Source organism: Sus scrofa, chromosome 15, assembly GCF_000003025.6.
Source record: "Sus scrofa isolate TJ Tabasco breed Duroc chromosome 15, Sscrofa11.1, whole genome shotgun sequence".
NCBI lineage: Eukaryota > Metazoa > Chordata > Mammalia > Artiodactyla > Suidae > Sus > Sus scrofa.
This window is the reverse complement of record NC_010457.5, coordinates 106,182,340-106,210,121: the sequence shown is the minus strand read 5'-3', so window position 1 is coordinate 106,210,121 and position 27,782 is coordinate 106,182,340. Positions and strand designations below refer to the sequence as shown.

General features: G+C 39.9%; 1 protein-coding gene across 2 annotated transcripts in view; it reads right to left on the bottom strand.

Moving 5' to 3' along the window:
• The window catches only part of FAM117B (family with sequence similarity 117 member B), a 101,102-nt gene extending 74,197 nt beyond the window's left edge, over positions 1–26,905 (bottom strand). The window contains exon 1 of one of the 2 annotated variants that reach the window (XM_003133590.5): positions 26,109–26,905. In XM_003133590.5, the coding sequence (XP_003133638.2) occupies positions 26,109–26,718 (610 nt within the window). In that variant the 5' untranslated portion in view covers positions 26,719–26,905. The remainder of the gene's footprint in view (positions 1–26,108) is intronic. The other variant, XM_013984393.2, reaches the window with a different exon arrangement.

Genomic DNA, 27,782 nt, shown 5'->3' with positions numbered 1-27,782 from the left:
CTGGAACAAGATAGGGATGCCCACTCTCACCACTGCTATTCAACATAGTATCTGTAAGTCCTAGCCACAGCAATTAGAAAAACAAAAGAAAGAAAAGGTATCCAAATAGGAAGAGAAGAGATAAAACTGTCACTGTATGCAGATGACATGATACTATACACAGAAAACCCTAAGGACTCAACCCAACAACTACCTGAACTGATTAACAAATTCAGCAAAGTAGCAGGATATAAGATTAACATTCAGAAATCAGTCACATTTCTGTATACCAACAGTGAAATATTGGAAAAGGAATACAGAAATACAACACCTTTTAAAATTGCACCTCACAAAGTCAAATACCTCGGAATACACCTGACCAAGGAGGTAAAGGACTTATATGCCGAGAACTATAAAACATTAATCAAGGAAATTAAGGAAGACTTAAAGAAATGGAAAGATATTCCATGTTCCTGGACTGGAAAAATTAATATTGTAAAAATGGCCGTACTACCCAAAGCAATCTACAGATTCAATGCAATCCCTATCAAGTTACCCATGACATTTTTCACAGAACTTCAACAAACACTCCAAACATTTATATGGAGCCACAAAAGACCCAGAATTGCCAAACACAATCCTGAGAAACAAAAACCAAGCAGGAGGCATAACTCTCCCAGACTTCAAGCAATATTACAAAGCCACAGTCATCAAAACAGTGTGGTACTGGTATCAAACCAGACACACAGACCAATGGAACAGAACAGAGAACCCAGAAATAAACCCTGACACCTATGATCAACTAATCTTTGACAAAGGAGGCAAGAACATAAAATGGGAAAGTCTATTCAGCAAGAATTGCTGGGAAACCTGGACAGCTGCATGCAAAGCAATGAAACTAGAACACACCCTCACACCATGCACAAAAATAAACTCAAAATGGCTGAAAGACATATAAGACAAGACACCATCAAACTCCTGGAAGAGAACATAGGCAAAACATTCTCTGACATCAACCTTATGAATATTTTCTCAGGTCAGTTTCCCAAAGCAACAGAAATAAAAACAAAAATAAACCAATGGGACCTAAGCAAATTGACAAGATTTGCAGAGCAAAGGAAACCAAAAAGAAAACAAAAAGACAACTTACAGAATGGGAGAAAATAGTTTCAAACGATGCAACGGAAAAGGGCTTAATCTCTAGAATATACAAGCAACTTACACAACTCAACAGCAAAAAAGCCAACAACCCAATGGAAAAAGGAGCAAAAGACCTGAATAGACATTTCTCCACAGAAGATATACAGATGGCCAACAAGCACATGAAAAAATGCTCAACATGGCTGATTATAAGAGAAATGCAAATCAAAACAACCATGAGATACCACCTCACACCAGTCAGAATGGCCATCATTAATAAGTCACAAATAACAAGTGCTAGAGGGGTTGTGGAGAAAAGGGAAGCTTCCTGCACTGTTGGTGGAAATGTAAACTGGTACAGCCACTATGGAGAACAGTATGGAGGTACCTTAGAAATCTATACATTGAACTATCATATGACCCAGCAGTCCTATTCTTGGGCATATATCTGGACAAAACTTTTCTTAAAAAAGATACATGCACCCGCATGTTCATTGCAGCTATATTCACAATAGTCAAGACATGGAAACAACCCAAATGTCCATCAATAGATGACTGTATTAGGAAGATGTGGTATATATACACAATGGAATACTACTCAGCCATAAAAAAGAACGACATAATGCCATTCACAGCAACATGGATGGAACTAGAGACTCTCATACTGAGTGAAATAAGTCAGAAAGACAAAGACAAATACCATATGATATCACTTATATCTGGAACCTAACATACAGCACAAATGAACCTTTCCACAGAAAAGAGAATTATGGACTTGGAGAATAGACTTATGGTTGCCAGGGGTGGGGGTGGGGGGGATGGGAGAGATGGGGAGCTTGGGGTTAAGAGATGCAAACTATTGCTCTTGGACTGGATTTACAATGAGATCCTGCTGTGTAGCACTGAGAATTATGTCTAGATACTTACAACACAACAATGCGTAGAAAAATTATGTATACATGTATATATAACTTGGTCCCCATGTTGTACAGTGGAAAAAGTAAATAAATAAATAAAATTTAAATAAAATAAAAATAAAATACAAACTCCAAGGAAGAGCTTTTATCTTCACCTGTTGTGTATACACGCTCCCCCATCCCTTCCCTTCTATTATTGGTAACAGACTCTGGTCCCTGAACACTGTGTGTGAATGACCCAGGTTGAGTTAATAATATTTTATCCGTCTTGGGTGCAGTAACTGATTCTAGAATAGGCATACAACCTGAGTCCTTCCCTAGAATTCTTCTAGCTAGAGTTGGTGGGGAAGAAGCCCTCTTGCCTAACAGGTCTTGCAGATGAAAATAAAGTTTGTAATGGTCTCTGGCCTTGTTCCCTGCATGCAGAACAAGTTTCTGCCCTAGAAAGAATGCTCCTTCAGGACACAGACTTAGTTTGTCTTATTTCATCGCCTGTTTCTTTGGCAAGTTAAATCGTTGCCTAGCACAAAATAGACAGTCAATAAATGCCTATGGATTTCAGACAGCAGGACAGAATGAATTTAACAGATACAGATGAAAAATTAAAGGACTATGAAAATATATCCTGACAGCACTTCATCCTTGTGGATAGATCTATCCAAGGTCTTGTTTATTCAGAATTTCACCAATTCTCTTGTCATTCTGCTTGGTTTAAGGTGGGTTGTCATTTACAACCAAAAGTCTAAAAAAAATACTACCACAAGCAAATAAAGGAAAAATTCAAAAACTGGATATATCAAATTGGTGCTTTAATATTTTTGACCCAATGAAGCACTCAATAAAGTTTTCAAAGAAAAAAAAAGCAATACTTATCTAGCATTTTTTTTTTGAAGGATGATTTAAGGAAATACTTTCACAATGACATGTTTGAAAATTCCATTTGAAACAATGTGAGGAGCATTTCTGTTAGTTACATTCCCTTGTGGCCAAAATATCTCCAAGGATAGTGTTTATAACCTAAGCTTGACTTAGTTAAAGTAATTTTCAAAAAATAATCTGGAGAATTTCAGGGTAAAACATCTCCTAATTCACCCCCACCCAAATAAGCACTTTATCCTCTTGATTATATATTTTGAAAAGCTGAGATTTTTTTATTGTACTTCTGGCAATAAAATCAGATTTCCATAAATAAAAAAAACTCTGGGAGTTCCTGTTGGCTCAGCAGGTTAAGGATCCAGCACTGTCACTGCAGCTCAGGTCACTGCTGTGGTGTGGGTTCAATTCCTGGCCTGGGAACTTCTGCATGCCATAGGTGCAGCCAAAAAAAAAAAAAGCAAACAAACAAAAAACACCTCAGATTCTACACTATGTGGGATTGACAAGCCTCCTGGCAAGTAAACAGACCCATCTTTACTAACATTACATGACTGACATAGAGAGGTATGGGTTTTTTTTAGAAATTATTTTTTTTCTCTAAGACTCACCACTGCTTCATTTTTTAAATCATTTTTGTATTGAAAGTTCTAACATCACAGCGTAATATTTGTGTTTACCAAACCAAGGTAAGGGTTTAAAAAGGTTGAAAAATATTTCTACTTAAAATGTCCTACTTTCCAAGCTGTTTTACCAATTTTCCCAGATCACTCTACCCACTGATTTATCAGTATATTTGTTCTCTATGCTTCCCTTAAGACAAAAGGCAAGACTATACCAGGCAGGCTCTACCAGACACTCTAACTAGAAGCAAGAAAGGAGGAACTTCTAGTATATGCTATGCCTTACGCCTTACGTTTGCATTCTTTCAAACCATCTAGCTTAGTACGATAACTATTCATAACAGGTTTCAAATGCTGAGTAAATATGTAAGTAATATTATATAATATTGTGACACGATTTAAAAAACACAGGCCTCAATACTAAATAGCCATAAATCGAAGTCCCACATTTAGTAACTCTCTTAAATACTAAATTACTTAACTTTCTGGGCCTGATTAATCTCATTTATGAAATGGGAAAAAAAAACACAGCCTAATTTTAAGGCATGTATCCAGTGCATGATGCATGAACTCAAACATTGGTTCCTTTGCTTTCTTTTTGTGGTGATACAGCAAATAATGAAAATTGGATTCACTGCTATATACTAAACATTAGATAGTATTCTTTAAAATAGATCCTATGTCAGAAGAGAATTACTATTACTACTCTCTCTTTAAAATGATAAAACAGAATCTTTTTTAAAATTATACTTCCTTAAGTTTTTTATTTATTTATTTATTTATTTTTTTTTTTTTTTTTTTTTTTTTTTAGGGCTACACCCGTGTCATATGGAGGTTCCCAGGCTAGGGGTCGAATTGGAGCTGTGGCCACTGGCCTATACCACAGTCACAGCAACACAACATCGGAGCTGCATCTGCAACCTACACCACAGCTCATAGCAACGCCAAGTCCCCAACCCACTCAGCAAGGTCAGAGATCAAACCCACATCCTCATGGATAATAATCGGATTCATTTCCACTGCGCCACAACAGGAACTCCAAAAAAACTGTACTTTGTACATTTTAACTCTAGATAAATCAAAGTTTATGCATGTAGGGTAGTTCTACTTACTGAAGTGACGAGTGTTTTGCAATAAAAGTTTTAGGACCCGCTTGTTTTGACCAGGCATGTATTTGCTGATTTGACAATCATTTTGCTTCTAAATTATTCTACTACTATCTCCCTACTATTATTCTATAACGTTATGCACTACTCTGTTCTGTGGGTCAGCCATGCCAGATGTCCACTTCACTATATATCTACTGCTTCCTCACCAGCCACTATTCCCAAGGCCTCAAAAGACTGAAACCTAGCAGAAATAAACACAGCCAGCATACCACTTCATTATATAACCCAGCTGAAGCGATTTAATTCAGCTTAAATCCCTAAATAATCTAGAGGAGCCCAATGGCTAAGGTTCACCCTGACAGTGGTCTAAAACATAACACAAAGGGAGTTCCCGTCGTGGCGCAGTGGTTAACGAATCCGACTAGGAACCATGAGGTTGCGGGTTCGGTCCCTGCCCTTGCTCAGTGGGTTAACCATCCGGCGTTGCCGTGAGCTGTGGTGTAGGTTGCAGACGCGGCTCGGATCCCGAGTTGCTGTGGCTCTGGCATAGGCTGGTGGCTACAGCTCCCATTAAACCCCTAGCCTGGGAACCTCCATATGCTGCGGGAGCGGCCCAAGAAATAGCAAAAAGACAAAAAAAAAAAAACATAACACAAGGAATACCACCCAAAGGCAGCTTGACACAGCTGTTGGAAGTAACTATTTCCTTCATCATTATAACTGGAACCAAGAACAGAGTATCATTTGTCCTATGAAAACTGAGAATACACACAGAAGCAGCTTACTCAGAACCATATTAAAAAGAAAGAATTGGGAGTTCCTGTCATGGCGCAGTGGTTAACGAGTCCAACTAGGAACCATGAGGTTGCGGGTTCGGTCCCTGCCTTTGCTCAGTGGGTTAACGATCCAGCGTTGCCGTGAGCTGTGGTGTAGGTTGCAGACGCGGCTCGGTTCCCGCGTTGCTGTGGCTCTGGCGTAGGCCGGTGGCTACAGCTCCGATTCAACCCCTAGCCTGGGAATCTCCATATGCCGCGGGAGCGGCCCAAGAAATAGCAACAACAACATCAACAACAACAACAGACAAAAAGACAAAAGACAAAAAAAAAAAGAAAGAAAGAATTCACCAAAAGAGCCCAAATAGAGGCCTAGAACAAATCCTGGTGGTTAACAGTCTTCCAAGGTACAATCTTCCAAGACTGAACCAGGAAGAAATAGAAAATAAAAACAGACCAGTCACAAGTACTGAAATTGAAACTGTAATTTTAAAACTTCCAAAAAACAAGGTCCAGGACCTGATGGCCTCCCAGCGAATTCTATCAAACATTTAGAGTAGAACTGATGCCTATCCTCAAACTCTTTCAAAAAAGGGCCAAGAAAATAACACTCCCAAACTCATTCTATGAGGCCACCATCACCCTGGTAACAAGACAGATACAAAAAAAAAAAAAAAAAAAAAGACAAAAATTATGATCAGAAGATCTAAACAGGCCATTTCTCCAAAGAAGACAAGACAGATGACCAAAAAGCACATGAAAAGATGCTCAACATCACTACTTATTAGCAAAATGCAGATCAGAACTACGAAGAGCTATCACATCACACCAGTCAGAATAGCAATCATCAAAAAGTCTAAAAACAATAAATGCTGGAGAGGGTGTGGAGAAAAGAGAACCCTCCAACACTGTTGGTGAGAAGGTAAGCTGGTACAACCACTACAGAGAACAGTATGGATGTTCCTTAAAAAACTAAATATAGAGCTATCATATGATCACTCTGAGCATATATCTGGAGAACACCATAATTCAAAAAGATACACACACCCCAATGTTCATCACAGCACTGTTTACAATAGCCAAGACATGGAAGCAATCTAAATGTCCACCAACAGAAGATTGGATAAAAAAGACGTGGCATAAATATACAATGGAATATTACTCAGCCATAAATAAGAATAAAATAATGCCATCTGCAGCAATTCTCTAGGATGGATCTAGAGATTATCATACTAGGAAATCCATGAACAAAATCTTTCTAAACAATCTATAAGTCAAAGAAGAAGCCTTAAGGAAATTAGAAAGTAGCTTGAATGAATTGTTCCCTGGTGGCACAGCAAGTTAAGGATCTGACATGGTCACTGCTGTGGCAAGGGTTATTGCTGTGGCAAGGGTTCAATCCATAGCCCAGGAACTTCTACATGCTGCCAACATGGCTGGAAAAAAAAAAACAAAAAAACAAAAAAACCAAAACCAAAAAAAAACACATTAAATTTTGTGGGATGTAGCTAAACAACTGTTCAGAGAAAATATACAACACTGAAACCAGAAAAAGAACAAACTGAACCGAAAGCAAATGGAACAAAGACAATAATAAAAATAGGGGCAAAAATCAATAAAACAGAAATGTAATGATGTGATGAAAGTAAATGCTAGTCCTTGGACAAGATCCATAAAAATGATAAACTTCTAGTCAGACTAAGAAAAAAAGAAAAATTACAAAATTTCCAATATCAAGAATGAAAACCCCCAAATATCCTTCAACTGGTGAATGAATAAATCAACTGAGATACAGCTATACTACAGAATACTATTCAGAAATAAAAAGTAATGAACTATTGGAGTTCCCTTCGTGGCTGAGCGGTTAACGAACCCAACGAGAATCCATAAGGATGTGGGTTTGATCCCTGGCCCTGTTCAGTGGGTTAAGGATCCAGTGTTGCTGTGAGCTGTGGTGTAATCATAGATGCGGCTCAGATCCCATTTGGCTGTGGTGCAGGCCAGCAGATGCAGCTCCAATTTGACCCATAGCCTGGGAACCTCCATATGCTGCAGGTGTGGTCCTAAAAAGAAAAAAAGAAAGGAAAAAAAAAAAAAAAAAGGTAATGAACTGCGGATACATGCAATAAGATAAATGAATCTCAAATGCACTACACTAAGCAAATGAAGCCAGACTAAAAAGACTAAGTACTGGGAGTTCCCTGGCGGCCTAGAGGTTGAAGATTCAGCATTGTCACTGCTGTGGCTCAGGTTTGATCCCTGACCTGAGAACTTCTGCAAAAGAATTTCTGCTTTTGGCTGCAAGCACAGCCAAAAAAATTAAAAATAAATAAAGAGGCTAAGTTCTGTACAACTCATGCTACTCTGAAAAAAGTACTTAGAGGATAATACCAGCAACCACTGAAGGAAATGACTTCAAAATGCATGAGGAAACTTTACAGGTGATAAAAATGTTCTGTACCTTGACTGTGGCTGCGATTATACAACCTTGTTCTTTGTCAAAGAAATTCATACAACGGTATGTCAAAAAGGATTAATTTTAGTGTATATAAATTATTCCTCAATAAACCTGATACCCCATACACCTGCCCAAATGAGGCAAACCTAAAAAAGTGAGTTACATCCTCAATGAGTAAAATGATTAGTCAACAGATACAAAGAGAATTAACAGACTTCATGTAAACAGTGAACGAGCATTTAAAAAAATAATTCAGGAGTTCCCATCGTGGCGCAGTGGTTAACGAATCCGACTAGGAACCACGAGGTTGTGGGTTCGATCCCTGGCCTTGCTCAGTGGGTTAACGATCCAGCGTTGCCGTGAGCTGTGGTGTAGGTTGCAGACACAGCTGGGATCCTGCGTTGCTGTGGCTCTGACGTAGGCTGGCAGCTACAGTTCCGATTAGACCCCTAGCCTGGGAACCTCCATATGCCACGGGAGCAGCCCAAGAAATAGCAAAAAAAGACAAAATAAATAAATAAATAAATAATTCAAATCCATTAACAGCTAGTAATTTTTATTACATGGTATTATGTGGCTACTACATGACGTGATTAAATATATTATCTCAAATACTCCCTGTGTCCTCCCAAAATACATAAGGAAATAAAAATGAAAACAATGATGTACTCTGCCATACACAATGAATTTATAAAACTAAAGAAAGGCCTGAAGTCTATCTGACAAGGCTTCACAGCAATAGGCAGACACACTCCTTTCTGTGACAGGGTAAAAGGACTCGACCATTTTTGGAAAGCAGTGCCTAGAAACCATTAATTTATTTAAAACTTAGTAAGCTCAGTCCTGGGGCCTTTTTTTTCCACTAAAGAGGATACATATCAATGTACACTTAAATCAGCCCCCAAACCACACACGCGCAAAGCTATTTCTAAATTGAATAAGAAGGAAAATAGAAAGAAATGTTCACTAAAAAGAAGAACTGAGCCAAAATTTATTTTTTATCACATCTGTAGTTGTATAATGATCATAATCTGATTTCACAGGATTTCCATCCCACAGCCCAGGCACATTCCCCCCACCCCCCAAACTGTCTCCTCTAGAGACCATAAGTTTTTCAATGTCTGTGAGTCAGCATCTGTTCAGCAAAGAAGTTCAGTCTGTCCTTTTTTCAGATTCCACATGTCAGTGAAAGCATTTGATGTTGGTGTCTCATTGTATGGCTGACTTCACTTAGCGTGATATTTTCTAGGTCCATCCATGTTGCAAAAAATGCTGGTATTTCGTTCTTTTTAATGGCTGAGTAATATTCCATTGTGTATATGTACCACATCTTCTTGATCCACTCCTCTGTCGATGGACATTTAGGTTGTTTCCATGTCTTGGCTATTGCACATAGTGCTGCAATGAACATCGCAGTACATGTGTCTTTGAGAGTCGTGGTTCTCTCTGGGTAGATGCCCAGGAGTGGGATTGCTGGATCAAATGGTAGTTCTCTTTTTAGTTTTCTGAGGCATCTCCATACTGCTTTCCACAGTGGTTGCACCAATTTACAATCCCACCAACAGTGTACTAGGGCTCCTTTTTCTCCACACTCTCTCCAGCACTTATTGCTTGTAGACTTCTTGATGATGGCCATTCTGGCTGGTGTGAGGGGGTACCTCAGAGTGGTTTTGATTTGCATTTCTCTAATAATGAGTGATGTTGAACATCTTTTCATGTGTTTCTCAGCCATCTGTATGTCTTCTTTGGAGAATTGTCTGTTTAGATCTTCTGCCCATTTTTTGATGGGCTTGTTTGTTTTTTGGGTACTGAGCTGCAGAAGTTGTTTGTAAATTTTGGAGATCAATCCCTTGTCAGTTGATTCATTTGCAAAGATTTTCCCCCATTCTGTGGGTTGTCTTTTCGTTTTGTTTAGGGTTTCCTTTGCTGTGCAGAAACTTTGAAGTTTGAGTAGGTCCCATTTGTTTATTTTTGGTTTTGTTGTCAGTACTCTAAGAGGTGGATCTGAGAAGATGCTGCTGTCATTTATGTCAGAGAGTGTTTTTTGGCCTATGTTTTCCTCTAAGAGTTTTATACTGTCTGCTCTTATATCTAGGTCTTTAATCCATCTTGAGTTTATTTTTGGGTAAGGTGTTAGGGAGTGTCCTAATTTCATTCTTTTCCATGTGGCTGTCCAGTTTTCCCAGCACCACTTACTGAACAAACTGTCCTTTCTCCATTGTATATCCTTGCCTCCTTTGTCATAGATTAGTTGGCTGTAGGTGCGTGGGTTTAATTCTGGGCTTTCTATCCTGTTTCACTGATCTATATTTCTGTCTTTGTGCCAGTACCATATGGTTTTGATGATTGTTGCTTTGTAGTTCTGGAAGTCCTAGCCACAGCAATCAGAGAAGTAAAAGAAATAAAAGGAATCCAAATTGGAAGGGAAGAAGTAAAACTATCCCTATTTGCAGATGACATGATACTATACCTAGAGAATCCTAAAGACTCTACCAGAAAACTGTTAAAGCTCATCCACGAATTTGGCAAAGTCGCAGGATACAAAATCAATACACAGAAATTGATGCATTTCTATATACTAACAATGAAAGAGGAGAAAAAGAAATTAGAGAAGCAATCCCACTTACCACTGCATCCAAAAGAATAAAATACCTAGGAATAAACCTACCTAAAGAGACAAAAGACCTGTACTCTGAAAACTACAAGCCACTGATGAAAGAAATCAAAGACAACACAAATAGATGGAAAGATATACCATGCTCATGGATTGGAAGAGTCAATATGATCAAAATGACTATACTACCTAAGGCAATCTACAGATTCAATGCAATCCCTATCAAATTACCAAGGACATTTCTCACAGAACTCAAACAAAATATTTTAAAGTTTGTTTGGAAGAACAACAGACCCAGAATAGCCAAAGACATCCTGAAAAAGAAAAATGGAGCTGGAGGAATCAGGCTCCCAGACTTCAGACTATACTACAGAGCCAAAACTTATAGAGCTTTACAAAGGGGAAACTGTTCGATAACCTCTTACTATACTTAGACTTAAACCCAGTTAGCAGTGAAAAGCATATTATTGGGGAGAGAGAGTGGGATGGACTGGGAGTTTGGGGCTAGTAGATGAAAACTATTATATTTAGAATGGATAAACAATAAGGTCCTACTCTATAGCACAGGAGTAGGACCTTATTTATCCAATCTCCTGGGACAGACCATGGATCAAAGATAACATAAAAAAAAAAAAGAATGTGTATATACGTGTGTGTGTATGACTGTACACTTTGCTGTACAGCAGAAATTAGCACATTGTAAATCAACTATACTTTAATACAAAATAAAAAATAAAGTGTACTATTAATCAAAAATATACCAGACAAGAGTGTGTAGATGGATCTGGATCATCTCATCAACCATTACTAAAAAAATGCAACTTTCCAGTGTTAAAGGGATTCCCAAAGGAAGGTTTTCCAAGGATTACTGAAGATATTACATTCAAGAGTGAGCTAGAAAACAACTGCATTTCTACATACTGACAGCGAAAGATCAGAAAGAGAAAGAGGGAAACAATCCCATTTACCATCACATCAAAAAGAATAAAATACTTAGGAACAAACCTACCTAAAGAGACAAAAGACCTGTACTCTGAAAACTCTAAGATTCTGATGAAAGAAATCAAAGATGACACAAATAGATGGAAAGACATACCATGCGCTTGGACTGGAGCTATTATCAAAATGACTATACTACCAAAGGCGATCTACAGATTTAATGAAATCCCTATCGAATCACCAAGGACATTTTTCACTGAACTAGAAAAAAATACTTTTAAGTTTGTTTGGAAGCACAAAAGACCCAGAATTGCCAAAGCCATCCTGAGAAAGAAAAAAGGAGTTGCAGGAAACAGGCTCCCTGACTTCAGACTATACTACAAAAGCTAGTCATCAAAATGGAATGGTACTGGTGCAAAAACATAGATCAGTGGAACAGACAGAAAACCCAGAATTAAACTCACACATAGTCAACCAATCTATGAAAATGAAGGCAAGAATATATAATGGAGAAAAGACAGCCCCTTCAATAAGTGATGCTGGGAAAACTGGACAGTCACATGTAAAAGAATGAAATTAGAACACTTCTTACCACCATACACAAAAATAAACTCAAAATGGATTAAAAAACCTAAACATAAGACCAGATACTATAAAACTCTTAGAGGAAAACATAGGCTGAACATAAACCAGAGCAGTATCTTCTCAGATCCACCTCCTAGAGTAATGACAATAAAAACAAACAAATGGGACTCAAACTTCAAAGTTTCTGCACAGCAAAGGAAACCCTAAACAAAACGAAAAGACAACCCACAGAATGGGGGAAACTCTTTGCAAATGAAGCAACTGACAAGGGATTAGTCTCCAAAATTTATAAACACCTTCTGCAGCTCAATACCAAAAAAAGAAACCCCATCAAAAAATGGGCAGAAGATCTAAACAGACAATTCTCCAAAGAAGACATACAGATGACAAAAAAACACATGAAAAGATGTTCAACATCACTCATTATTAGAGAAATGCAATTCAAGACTACTATGAGGTACCACCTTACACCAGCCAGAATCGTCATCATCAGAAAGTCTATGAACAATAAATGCTGGAGAGGGTGTGGAGAAAAGGGAACCCTAGTACACTGTTGGTGGGAATGTAAACTGGTGCAACCACTGTGGAAAACAGTATGGAGAGTCCTCAGAAAACTAAAAAGAGAACTACCATTTGATCCAGCAATCCCACTCCTGGGCATCTATCCAGAGAAAACCATGACTCGAAAAGGCACAGGTACTCCAATGTTCATTGCAGCACTATGTGCAATAGCCAAGACATGGAAACAACCTAAATGCCCATCGACAGAGGAGTGGATCAAGAAGATGTGGTACATATACCCAACAGAATATTACATAGCCATTAAAAGGAAAGAAATAACAGCATTTGCAGCAAGATGGATGGACCTAGAAATTATCATGCTAAATGAAGTCAGTCAGACAATGAAACGCCAACATCAAATGCCATCGCTTACATGTGGAATCTAAAAAAAGGACACAATGAGCTTCTTTGAAGAACAGATACTGACCCATACACTTTGAAAAACTTATGGTTTACAAATGAGACAGGTTGTGGGGTGGGGGGATGCACTGAGGGTTTGGGATGGAAATGTTACAAAATTTGGTTGTGATGATCACTGTACACCTATACATGTAATAAAATTCACTGAGTAATAAAAACAAACAAATAAATAAATCTCAGCCATAATCAGGCCCTCTCATCTTCTTCACCCCTCAAACCTAATCGGTTAACAAGTCCTATCAATTTTTTGCTTCTCAAATAAGCCTTTTTCTGTTCACATTATGACCATCTTATTCCACAAAATTAAGACAGCCAAAAAATGGTGAAAATGAGAATAAAGATAAAAGATGTTGTTCTTATTTTTAAATGCTTTAAAGGATAATTAACCACCTAATGTAAAAACATTAACAAAGTACTACAGGATTTATAACAAAAACGCAAAATATTGGACAACAATAGCACAAAAGATGTGAGGCAGGAAATGGAAATATATTAATATAAGGTTCTGGCATGAAATATTAGATAACACAGACACAAAACATTTCCATTACTGCAGAAAGTTTTTTTTATTTACTGAAGTACAGCTGATTTACAATGTTGTGTTCATTTCTGCTGTACAGCAAAGTGACTCAGTTATACATATATATATTCTTTTTCGTGTTATTTTCCATTATTGGTTTATCACAGAATATTGAATATAATTCCCTGTGCTATAAAGTAGGATCTTATTTATACATTCTTATATAATAGCTTGCATCTGCTAATCCCAAAGTCCCAATCCTTCCCTCCTCCTTGGCAACCCCAAGTGTGTTCTCTATGTCTGTATGTCTGTTTCTGTTTGGCAGATAAGTTTATGTTTTAGATTCCATTATTGAAAAAACATATTGTTTTTAAAACATACTGTTTTATTATCATAAATAATAAAATAATAATGATAAACAATAAAACATTCTTTTAAAACACTGTTTTAGATTTCACATATAAGTGATATGTTATTTGTCTTTCTCCAGAAAGTTCTCCTAAACAGTGCTGTTCCAGCACAACCACTGAGAGTGTAGTGAAAAGAGGTGTAACTGTTAACTAATAGCAGAGATAAAATGGAATCATAAAAAAATAAGACAAAGAAAGATAGGGAGTTCCCGTCGTGGCGCAGTGGTTAATGAATCCGACTAGGAACCATGAGGTTGCGGTTCGGGCCCTGCCCTTGCTCAGGGGGTTGAGGATCCGGCGTTGCCGTGAGCTGTGGTGTAGGTTGCAGACGCGGCTCGGTTCCCGAGTTGCTGTGGCTCTGGCGTAGGCCGGTGGCTACAGCTCCGATTCAACCCCTAGCCTGGGAACCTCCATATGCCGCGGGAGCGGCCCAAGAAATAGTAACAACAACAACAACAGCAACAAAAAAAAAAAAAAAAAAAAAAAAAGACAAAGAAAGATAGGAAAAAAGAAATAGGCTCTTGGAATTCAAGCCTGAACTGATATCAACTCCTGAAATACACTTTACAATAGAAATAAAAATGTACACCTCCAGCCAAGACATTTCATTTCTAAGAAAGTATCCTACAGATAAGCTCATATATAAGTGCACAAAGAAGAATAAACAAGAATGTTCAACAAAGAAGCATTTAATAGCAAAAGACTGGAAATGACCTAAATGTTCAAAATAAAATGATGATAAAATAATATATGGCCCATAATACACCTATATGTAGTCACATATGCACACATTTATATGTGCATAGAATAACCCTGGAGTACAACAAAACAAACAATTAACTGGATTTCTCTGAGATGAATGAACTTGAAGCACAAGCAGGGGAAGACTGCTTATTGTATTTTCTTTTACCATTTATAAATTTTATCATGTGCATATATTACTCCCATAGAAAGAAAGAGAAGGAGGGAGGGAGGAAGGGGAGAAAGAAAGGGAGGCAAAGGAAGGGGGGAAAAAGAGGGTTTAAGAGAAAGAAAGAATACAGGCTGGTAGGTAAACTGTAAAACATACAATTCCAGAGTCAGCTCCTTGAACTAAAACTACAAAAACCCTTAACTTCCAAAAGAATTTTATACTAGCTCATAAATAAGAACGGGCCAATTAAAAACGTTATATAAGAACGTTTATATAACGCTGTGGCTCAATGGGTTAAGAATCCGACTAGTATCTTAATCCATGAGAAAGTGGCTTCAATCCCTAGGATCCGGTGTTGCCATGAGTTGTGGTGTAGTTTGAAGACTCAGCTCGGATCTGGCATTGCTGTGGCTGTGGCGTAGACTAGCAGCTACAGCTCCAATTTGACCCCTGGCCTGGGAACTTCCATATGCCACAAGGGTGGCCCTAAAAAAAGAAAAAAAAAAAATTTACACAGATTTTTTTTTTGAATAAACTATAGGTAATTTCACCCTTGACTGTACACAAGCCTTTATCAGAAAGAGTAGAAAGACTTCCAATTAAAATAATACTCAAAGAATAAAAAGGTTTCATTCACAAGGACAACGGACAGGAAAGGAGGCAACAGCAGGAAAGTATTTCAACAAAGTTTTGAAAGCAGATGTATAAGTGATAATTTAATGGCAGTCTGATGATAAACTCAACCTAAGATTTCCTGATCTGCCCTGATACAAGTTCTAGATCTTTGTGGAAAGAAAAGTATCTGTAATTCACAGGAAAGCAATGAATAATTTGCTGCATTTTCAACTTTTTATATGAACAAGCAAACTTTTTCTTGTTTAACAAGCAAACTTTTTCTTGTTTAACAAGCATCAAGAGCTAGGAAAAAAATGTTTCAGTTCATTTAAAAATGAAATGTGAGTGATCTCATTTTAAGTTCAACTCAGAACTGTTTGTACAGACACACACACACAAAACCCCCAAGAACATGTTTCACCTAGAAGAGATTTTTTTTTAATATCACTTTTTAAGTATAAATATCACTTTTTAAGTATCACTTTTACATAAATGAGGCCAAGATTATCAACATATGTGCCTAAGAATTCTGCTAATATTTGAGGCTGCATGTTACTCAATTTCTTCAAACTCATACAAAACTGTCTCTGGCTAAATTTTTGTCATATTATCTTGGCTTATGGTATTAATAGCTTTACTGTACAATCCTGCCAATACATTTTCATATTGTAAAAAAAAAAAACCTTGCTGACTTAAATTAAATCTACTGAGCCTACCTTTAGAGAAATTAAATCACCCTGGCTTCAGTCAATTATTTAATTACAACGAATTGTAGTTGCCTTATGGGTTTTGTTTTTTTTTTTTAAATCTATGAAAAGAGTACTTCCCTAGTGGCCTAGCAGGTTAAGGATCTGGTGTTGTCACTGCTATGGCGCAAGTTTGATCCCTGGCCCAGGAACTTCTGCATGCCACGAACATGGCCAAAAAGAAAAAAGAAACAAAAAAAAATGAAAGTTCCCTAATGGCACAGCAGGTTAAGGATTCAGTGTTGCTGCAGCCGTGGAACAGGTCACAATTTTGGCATGGGTTTGATCCATGGTCAAAGAACTTCCACATGCCGCAGGTGCAGCCTTAAAAAAAAAAAGAAATATATTTAGAGGGATTAATTTAAAAGAAAACTAAGCTTACCTATGCTTTTGCCAAATAAGAGGAGAGGTTAAAAACTATACAAAATGGGAGTTCCCGTGCAGCAGAAACAAATCCAACTAGGAACCATGAGGTTGCAGGTTCAACCCCTGGCCTCCCTCAGTGGGTTAAGGATCCGGTGTTGCCATGAGCTATGGTGTAGGTTGCAGACGTGGCTCAGATCTGGTATTGCTGTCGCTGTGGTGTAGGCCAGCAGTTGTAGCTCTGATTCACCCCTAGCCTGGGAACCTCCATATGCTGCACGTGCAGCCCTAAAAAGAAAAAAAAAACAACTAAACAAAATGAACAGGCTTATAAATTGGCCAAATAAAAAGATCCACAGAGAAATCAGTCTGTACTCAGAAGGACACTGTTACGCTATCACTGTACCTCCACTTACCAATGACTGATGTGAGGGTTCCCTGGGAAATGGAAATTATTCCAGGCGTTTCCCCAGAGCAAGGAGACTGGGAGAAACTGCTTGAGAGAGATTAACCTGACAGGCTCTCTACTTAAGGACACCAGACATATCCTCAGGCATGGTACTGCAGGGCTCTTACCAGGGGAAACAGACCCAAGAGAAGGGAAAAGCCCACATCTGAGAGACCTTGCATCATCATTCTACTTTCAGATGCCCTAGTCTACCGGCCTGACCCAGACTAAATATCTAATTAACAATTTTTGGTCTTATTTAAATAACAGAAAACTAAGGAAAGTTCCCAACATGAAAGACAAAGCTAGGACAAAAAGAGCTCTGAGGACAATGCAGAAGGAAAAAGAACTTTGAAGGGGTATTTATACCTTATCTAAATACTTTTAGAAAACAGTGACAAGACAAGGAATAATTTAGATGACATTGACAGGAAAAAGAATGATCAGAAAGCAAGGTAAGCATCTCTTAAAAAGTTAAAATATGATGACCAAAATTTAAAAATCAATTGAAATGACAGAAAATCTACTAGTAAGAATAACAAAAAGATACAGAGATGGAAACTAGGACAGAATGAAGAAAATTATAGGTTCAATCCAACAGCTTTCACATAACAAAGATTCCATAAGTATAAAACAAAGATGATAGAAAAGAGAAATGACAGAAGAAAATTTCTCAGAAACAAAGAGTTTCTAGATTGAAAAATTCCATAGGGTAACCAGCATACTAAATGACAGGGGGGAAAAAACTACACAAAGGCAATCATTTCAGAACAGTTTAGGAGTTCCCGTCGTGGCGCAGTGGTTAACGAATCCGACTAGGAACCATGAGGTTGCGGGTTCGGTCCCTGCCCTTGCTCAGTGGGTTAACGATCCAGCGTAGCCGTGAGCTGTGGTGTAGGTTGCAGACGCGGCTCGGATCCCGAGTTGCTGTGGCTCTGGCGTAGGCGGGTGGCTACAGTTCTGATTCAACCCCTAGCCTGGGAACCTCCATATGCCGCGGGAGCGGCCCAAGAAATAGCAACAACAACAACAAAAAAGACAAAAAGACCAAAAAAAAAAAAAAGAACAGTTTAACACTTCATAGAGAAAAACACATGCATGTCCACTACATACAGAGGACTAACAATGAGAATTGCACCAGACTTCTCAAACAATTCTAGAACCTATAAGTCCTTTCAATCTTCAGAAGAAAACTTATTTCCAATCTAGAATTCTTTTTTTTTTTTTAATCATTTCCAACCTAGAATTCCTTTTTTGTTTTTTTTTTTTTACTGGCCAAATTCTCCAGGCCAGGGATTGAATCTGAGCCACAGCTTTGACCTATGCCACAGCCCCGACACCATGCTGCAGCTTCAGCAACACTGGATCCACTGGACCAGGGATTGAACTTGCACCTCTGCAGCAACCCAAGCCACTTCAGTCAGATTCTTAACCCGCTGTGCCACAGCAAGAACCGCTCCAACCTAGAATTCTATACCCAGTTAAACCATTAAGTGCAAAGACAGATATGAGAAGACATTCAAGGTCTTAAAAAATTTTGGAGGTTATGCTCTAGCCAAACAAGTTCCAGAGATCGGGGTGTCTAAAATAGGAGAGAAGTGAAGGAATCCCCAGAGAAGTTCCAAGGCAAAAGCCATGCCACAGACCTAGAAATCAGTGAGTCAGTATGGAATAGAAGGATGGAAGATTCCAGAAAGGCTATCTCCAAGAAAAAAAGTAAAGCTGACAAAATACCTGATATGTTTTAAGATATCTAAAAGAAAATTTGTTATCAAAAGTTTGGGGATGAATCCTCGATAGGTACATAGAAAATGAAGCAAACAAAAAGCAATTTCAACTTCAGGAGCATAAAAGTTATAAAGAAAGGAAATGTAACACATCAGATTCTGCTGTAAACAGTATTTACACAGATATAGTAATTTAAACATTGATAATGATTTAACCGAAAGAGTGCTACAACTACAATGGGAGGATTGAGGAGGATAGCAATGAAAGAGCTAAGTTTACATTTTACAAAGTAGGAAGTCATTATACAATACATAAAAGGGGGGAGGAATCCTGAAGCAGTATGGGTATGTTATTTAGAAACATGTAGGTAAACACTAGAAGAAGCTACTAAGAGGTGAAAGTGGCTGTCTCTAGGGGCAAGAAGTGGGAGTGGACAGAGATGGGGCAGGGGAACCCTTTATTTGATTATAAGTTTAGCACTATTTGATATTTCAAATTATGTACATGTATTTTGATAAAAATAAATTTTAAAATACTGTATTTGACAAACATGCTAATTTTTCTTCCAGTATTTAGGAGATTTTAAGTAGCTTACTTTCTCGACCTCCTTCTTGTCTACTGCTAGGTTATCAATCATCTTATCCCACCCTTAACTCCACTCAATCCTCAGAGAAAGTATCCTTAGTCGTTTCTGAGATTTCCAGACTATACCCGTGCTGAATCCCACTGCCTCTCACATTTTCCACGACCTTGCTCCATCATTACTTTCTTCTCTTAAATTTGCAATCTTTCATCCTCCTATGAATGAATCCTTTCCCCAAACCTATAAAACATGCTGAAGTTTCCCCCATTCTATAAACAAATGAACTTTATTAGCTCAACTCTTCATCCTGTTTTGTCACTTTCTTTCCTTACAATGACAGAAAAGTAACTTACACTCTGTATAAATTATAAGATTATAATTTATAAAAGTAATTTATAATCATTATCTCTACTTCCTCAGAGACCACTTTAATCTGATTTGCACCCTCAACATACTACTCAATGATCAGCAGCTAGACCAAAACCCCAAATTCAAAAGCCTATTCTCTAGGCTCAGCCTACTTGTTATTATCACAGAATGTGAAAATTTTTACCATCTTCTCCTTGAAATCCAAATCTTTTCAAGTATTGGTTTTCTCAACACTCTTCTATTATTTCTCCTCCTGTCATATTCTCAGGCTTCTTCACTAGCTTTTCATTCTACCCTTATTAAAATGCTTATTTTCTCCCAGAGTTCTATTCTCAGCATTCTCCTATCATCTTATCCATCCTAGTGATTAGTCAATTCAAGTACTGACCACATGCAAACGCCTACCACAAAGTTTATTTATTTATTTATCTTGTCTTTTTGCTATTTCTTTGGGCCCTCCAGCGGCTTATGGAGGTTCCCAGGCTAGGGGTCGAATCGGAGCTGTAGCCACTGGCCTACGTCAGAGCCACAGCAACTCAGGATCCGAGCCGCGTCTGCAACCTACACCACCGCTCACGGCAACGCCAGATCCCGAACCCACTGAGAGAGGCCAGAGATCAAACCTGCAACCTCGTGGTTCCTAGTCAGATTCGTTAACCACTGAACCATGACGGGAACTCCTAGCACAAAGTTTAGGTTAAAGGAATGCTTGCTGAGTCTAAATAAGAGTCCCAATTTTTTGCCCCCAGTTCTAACCATACCCAAAGTTCTAAAACTGTATTTGCCACAACTGAGAAAATTATCTGGATTTCCTGAAAGCACAAATTCAGTATGTCCAGAATGAAGCTCATTTTTCTCCTTTCAAACTAGCATTCCTCACTGCATTGCTTATATCAATTAGTACCACCATCTAAACTATTATGCTCAACTCTCCCTTTCTCAATCCCCACATCCAACAGGTTACCAAATCCAAGTCTCCTCAATCTCTTATATCCTTGCCATTCCTACTGCCATTGCACCTAAACTCATATGCTCAGTGCCTTTGTGAATATTATCCTACAGTCTCCCCATCTCAAGTTCAGTCTACCCACCCTAAATATTTAGCAACTCTATGTATGCCAAGAATGTAAATACCACTAATATACAAATTAACTTTTAATGCCTAAACTCTTGGATGATGAGAATGATAAAAATAATGCGAAAATAGCTAATCTCAAGAGATTCATTCCTATCTCCACACAGAGATTACAAAGATTTTTATCCTTCTAACAATCCTCCACTGTAAAACAGTTAACTCTTGAACAATGAGGGGTTAGGGCCACCAACCCTCTACACAGTAGAAAATCTGCATATAACTTAAGAATTAGCCCTCTGTTTCCACATCTGCACATAAACTAACCTTGGATTTACCCCAAAAAATCCACATAAAGTGGACCAGGGCAATTCAAATGTTTTGTCCAAGGGTCAACTGTACCCTTTTTACAGGTGAGATAAATTACCTAAATAGTTGCTAAGTAAGTGGTAATGCCAAGATTTGAACGCTAACAGTCTGGCTCCAGAGATATTAACCATGGAATACATTCTCATGCAAACATTCTACTCAAGACCATTTTGAAAACTTACCTTTCTGTAGTCTTTTTTCAACTGCTTGCTCTCTTTCCGCCCCCCCCCAACATCCCATACTCTACATTTTTAAGACACAGGACTGAATATATTTTCACACCTCTATGACCCAATTGCAAAATTCTGTTCTTCTCTTTCCAACCCAAATCAAAAGTCATCTCCTCTGACAGAATTTCTATACCCATTCCCTATAGAATTACTCACTTCTCTAGGAGCCCAAAGCACTCATCTCATATACTTAAGTTCTTGTCTTGCACCGCTGGTCTCTAAGTCTCTGGAGTTGTCTCTTTTACATCCTTCTATTGCACAGTTACTAACACATAGAGCAGTTCAATCAAAGCTTACAGAACTGAACTTAATATAAATTCTACTAGCCAAGATGCTGAACAGTAAGATTCTACTTGCTCATCTTCGATGTTTCTAAAATACATATATTATAAACCAAAAGGATTCCCCTGGAGGTGTGAAGTTAACAGCAATCCTCCAAATGTTAAAGAGACACTGAATTCTGAAAGCCGTGTACTTCACAGAGTACTAGGAAGCAGAAGTCTAAAGATGCTGCATATATGAAGTTCTGGCACACTACTTCCTGTTAATCCAGAGAAGTTCATCTCTTGTTGCTACTTGCCACTCCCCCATCTCAATAAACAACCAAATTCATACACAATGTAACATCCAAAGTAAAGGAAAAATTAGCAAAAACACAGCTTGCTATCTACATATCAGCCAGCTACACTGCAAAAATAACTTCTATACATACTGTACAATGCCCTTTTCTCTAAAGAGGAATTTTCAAAATATTTTTCTTCAATGCTTTTATTGACTTTTTCAAATTTAGAGTTTAGCAAAATCAAAGTAGGGGGCATGCTTTCAAGGTCTGGAGTAGGACCTGGGAACTTGCAGTTTGAACAAAGACCCTAAGTGATTTTAATACAGATGAACCTCAGACCATACTCTGAGAAACAGTCCTGGATATTCTAACTTGAAATTTCATACAACCATGAAAATTATGCCTATGCTGGCAATTTATATTATACCCACTAAAACCAGAAGTGAAACCAGTAAGGTACACAATAGCTAACTTTTCTTTGGCTGCACCCCCAGCATGTAGAAATTCCCAGGTCAGGGATCAAGATGGCACTACAGCTGATACCAGTATCACAGCAGTGGTAATGCCAGATCTTTAACCCACTGAGCCACAAGGGAACCCCTGCAATAGCTAACTTTAATACTGAGATACAGTGCGGAGTATTTTTCAATTTTCTTTCATTTACTCCTTACCACCATAGGAAGTAGATACACTCATCACCTGTTTTACAGATGAGAATGTTAAGGGTTAGAAAGTTAATCACTTCCCTATATCACATGGCTTCCAAGTGGTGGAACACAGGTATTAAACCCAGAATGTCTACCCAAAGTCTACGTTCCTAACCTCTTTATGCTACCTCTCTAATTATAGTATACCTATTTGATAGTGTATTGAGTAAGGTAAAGTCAGGTAAAAGGAGGGAAGGCACAAAAACCTCATCTTCACCATTTTATTTTCAGGTAACACTGTTGCCCAGTTACCTTCTCTAAGCATCTCAGTACCTCAATACAAACCACTCTACCATGAAGACAGCAGACGCTGAAGGTGGGAAGTTTAAAATAACTGTCAGGGATGGGGCTTGGATTACTTTATAGAATCAAAAGAAGGAACTTCTGGATCAATGATTAGCTCTAACCCTGGGGGGATAAAGCAACTGGGTAAGGAACTGACTGAATAGAGACACCCCTCTAAAGGTCATTAGACCTTCAAAATAGGGGCTTTCAGATATTGGATTCCTAACAAAGATTTGGGCTTCCAGTTCACCTGAGAGACACCTAGAAGCTGACAGCCTAATCTAAATGGACCCTGGAATTTGAGTCACATGAGGTTTACTTATGAGGTAGACCCTTGCCCTCTACCAATAAGGATTTCTACATTTCAATGAGGCTGCAAACTGGCAGTAATCTTCTTTTAATCAAAAATGGAGTCTCTACTGTACACCTGAAACTCTGTAAATCAATTATACTTCAATTTTAAAATAATGATAATAAATTTTAAAGGGGCATCTTTTGATTAAAAGACTTTTTCTCTTTTCTCCCAGATTTAGTCTGAGAAAAACAGCAAATGGTCTAGTTTGTGCTAGAAAGACTTAATTAAAATCAGAAAACTAAGTGAAGCAAGTCAGAAAGAGAAAGACAAACACCATATGATATCACTTATATTTGGAATCTAATATATGGCACAAATGAACCTTTCCACAGAAAAAATCACATACTTGGAGAAAAGATTTGTGGTTGCCAAGGGGTAGGGAGAGGGAGTGGGATGGACTGGGAATTTGGGGTTAATAGATGCAAACTATTGCCTTTGGAACGGATAAGCAATGAGATCCTGCTTTATAGCACTGTGAACTATGTCTAGTCACTTATGATGGAGCATGATAATGTGAGAAAAAAGAATGTATACATGTATGTATGACTGGGTCACCTTGCTGTACAGTAGAAAATTGACGGAACACTGTAAACCAGCTATAATGGAAAAAATAAATTATTAAAAAAATTGCAATCAGAAAATATGAGTCCCATTCTGCATGGAAGTTCATTACAGTGAAAAAAGAAAACATTTCTGGGAAGAAAACTATCATATATTTATTTCAGCATAACTTAATGATTAACAGGCAGTATCCCTTTCCACACCTAGGTGTGAATGCTGCATTAGAGGAAAAAAAAAAAGAGTTTTTATTTTTCTGGTTTTCTTTTTTTGAGAGGGGAGGGTTGGGTAGAGGTGGGAGGGCTAATGAGAAGGGTCAATTTTAACAGTATGAATATTCTATGTAATGACAGACCTGAGAGAAAGAAATTTGGGGCAACAGGATGAGCAGGCACATGAAGAACCCAAGACTCCAGCAAATAGAGCCCTTCTAGAGATAAGAGCACCTTCCACCACTCATTGCCAACACTTAATTTAACCTGGTTCCCATCAGGTTGCTGCTGCTTCTTTAAAGGTCAAATAGTTGAAAGGGTAGTCAGATTCTTATCAAACTGGGGTCACCACCTCCTTCCTCCATCTCTACCACTCACTTAAGTAGCTCTCCTCTTCCACCTGCCACTCTCTGCCAGCTCCAGAAGGTTAAGGCAAACTGAAGCAATTATGTTCACCAGATACCTCTAAGAGCTGCTTCAAAAACTAAGCACGTGTGGAGTTCTCCTGTGGCCCAGTGGGTTAAGAATCCAGTGTTGTCTGCAGCTACAGCATAGGTCACAATTGTAGCTCAGATTCAGTCCCTGGCCTGAGAACTTCCATATGCTGTGGGTGCAGCCCAAATAAATAAACAAATAAATAAATTTTGGTGTGTTATATATTTCCCAGGTTTAGTCTTACACATCATGAAGCTATCATGAAGCTATCTCCTTGATATAATGTAAAAAACATGTTTTTGGAGGACCACTCAGCAGAGTTTAAATATCCACTCTACCCCTTGTTATTTAACCTCTCTAAAACCTACTGGGAAAGTTAAAATGAGATCTTGTAGGTAAATCACCCACATAAATAGGAGTTCCCTAAGAGCTATTATTTGAGGGGGAGGGGCTTCTTTGAACAAAGTTTTTAAAAAGCACTTTGCATTTCCAAAAGGTTTAAAACAGTACTCTTTTTCTAGTCAGAAAACACTAGTGATCATTCTTCAGGACAATTCTCTCCCAAAAATGTATCCATTGTCTAAAATCTTTGATAAAATAAATAAAAAAGATACATCCTATGCCTTGCATTTTTGAATGACCTCTTGAAACCACTTCATCTGTTTAATTTGGTTAGGAAGTACTGTACTAAGCTTCCTGAAATATCCAGCCATTAAGCCTGAAAGATTCTAACAGAAATTCCCCAGAGAAAAACAAAGGCATATGTTGGCAGTATTAATACATAAGCTAAAAACCACCCATTTCTCTTTCCACTAGATTCCAACAGGAAGGCAATCAGATGATAATTTTTATCTCTTTTCACTTCTACAATGTGAATTTCTCTTTTGAGTTACTCTTTATGACTGACTCCTGTGGAACCCAACGGCTCCATTCAGAACCTTCCCCAAAAAAGCTCCCAGATCTAAAGAAAAACAAATTTCTGATCGCTAAAATAGTAACAAGGAGACAAACCTTGGATCTTTTTTTTTAACGGTTTTACATCTTAACCACAAAATCAGTATATCAGAAAACACTCAGACCCTCAAAGCCCAAAAACCTTCCAAAAGAATCTTACTTATTTTTCACTTTTTGCTACCCATTTAACAAGTCTTAGGAAACAACCCGCTCCCTCTTCAGAGACCCAACCAAACCTGCTATACTAAAGCATTCAAGGCCCCCAAATCTCAAACTGTTTTGTCAAACGGAAATACTCAACCACAGAGATGTGCTATACTAACATTAGCCATGTCACTAAAGTGACAAACCATTCCGAGCCTCATCCCCCAGGGAGGGTAAGAAGTAACCAGCGCGCGACCAGAACCCCGAGGTTTATCATTAACGCATCAGCCCAAGCACAAGGTTAGCGAATGCACCTCCACTGACGGACACCAACGCGGGGCCGACGCAGAGACCAAAGAGGCGGGAGGGGAGCTGCTGGGGGCGCCGGGAAGGCCCGGGAAGACGCGGCTGCACCGCCCGGGCCCCGCCCCCGGCCCCGCCCCCTACCACCCCAGCTCCGCGGCAACGCTGCAGTCCCCGCGCGGTAGCAGCGGGAGCCCGGGACCCCTTCCCCTCGCCGCGCGGCCCCCAGCACGTACCTGCTTTGCAAACCGGGGCGCTAGGGCTCCTCCTCTCCGGGGAGCTTCGGCTCTGCTCCGGGGACCTCCTCCGGTGCCGAACGCGGGCTGGGGGTGGGGCCGCGCTCACCTCGCCTGTCCACAGGTGGGTGGGCGACGAGCAAGGAGACGACACGGTGCCCAGCAGCGGCGGCGGGGGCTGCGGTCGTGGGGGGCTCCCGCGAGCCCCGGGCGCGGCGCCGCGCGTGGGGCTGGTGCCTCTCGTGGACGTCGCGGACGCGCCCGTCTGCGTGGCCACCGTGGGGCTGGTGCGCGCGGCCGCACTCCCACCGCCCCGCGTGGGGCTTGTGCTGCGCGAGGCGGTGCGCGGGGCCCCGCCGCCGGAGCTGCCGCCGCCGCCCGAGGGGCCTGAGGCGCCACCACAGCAGCCGCCGTTGTTGTTGCCGCCGCCGCCGCCGCCGTTGCTCCTCGTGGGGCTGCCATGTTGCTGCTGCTGCTGCTTCAGCTGGAACGGAACCGTCGCCCTCATGGGCTGCAGGCGGCTCCCAGATCCCCCGGCCGTGGTGACCGCACCGCCCCCAAGGGAGCCGGCCGGCGTGGGGGACCCATTGCGCCTCACCCGCTGGGACATAGTCCCCCCCCTCCCCGGTGACTGGGCGAGACGTGGGGTTTTGTTGTTGTTGGGTTGCGGGGGAAGGATTCTCGAAGCCGGAGGGAAGGCCCCCGCGATGGGGTGACGAAACCGGAATCCGGGGTGCGGGAGGTGCCCAGGCCACGGCCAGCAGCAAAGAGATGGTGCAGCCGCCACCGCCGCTGCTCCTCCTCATCAACAATAGTGTCTCCGCCGCTTCCCCCGCCCCCCGCGAGCGCCCATTGGTGTAGCGTCAGCCGCGCTCGAGCCGCTCCACCGCACCCATTGGCTGCGAGCAGCTCGGGTCCCGGGCCCCCGGGGCCTTAGAGAGCCTGGGTTTGCTCGGAGACCGTCTGCTCTTTAAAGAGAAAGAGACCCGCCCCCCCCGGGGGGGGCGGGGGTGGAGGGGGAGCGGAGGAAACAGGCTGTGTGTATGTGTAGAGTGCGCGCGCGCGTGTGCGTGTGTGTGTGTGTGTACACGTGAGTGTACACGCGTACGCGCGCGCCTGGCCACGCGCGTCTTTCACTTTATACTGTGTGGAACCCTGGGGACTCAGATTCTGGAATATTGCCAAAGGGAATGCCCTGAACCAGAGCGATCCCCAGGGATATCTGAAGTCTTTCCCCCAAAACTCATTTCCTTACCTCAGTATTAACTGGCACAGTCCTTGTGCGTGCGTCTCTTTCTGGCTTTTTTTTTCTTGATCTTTTTGTTCTGTCCTAATTCCGCCTATGTTTGGACAGGACTCAAAGGAAAAGAAATTTAATAAGTCTTACTGGCATTTTTACACATCTCCTTTTTTTTTTTTTTTTTTTTTCCCCCAGTCTCTAGAAAGAACCAAATCTCAGAAAGGTTAAAATTGCTGGTTAAAAAGCGGTTTTAGATTGTATATATGAAGTCCAGTTTCCAAATACTGTTGCTACATTTCTGGCATCGCGAGTAATCAAGAATTGATTTTAATCAGCTACCTCACACTTCCCTGATAACCTTGGAAAGATGTCTGCTGCCTTACAAGTCTGTTAAGTGTCAGAGTTTTCAAAGGGTTTTGTTTCTATCCTCACAG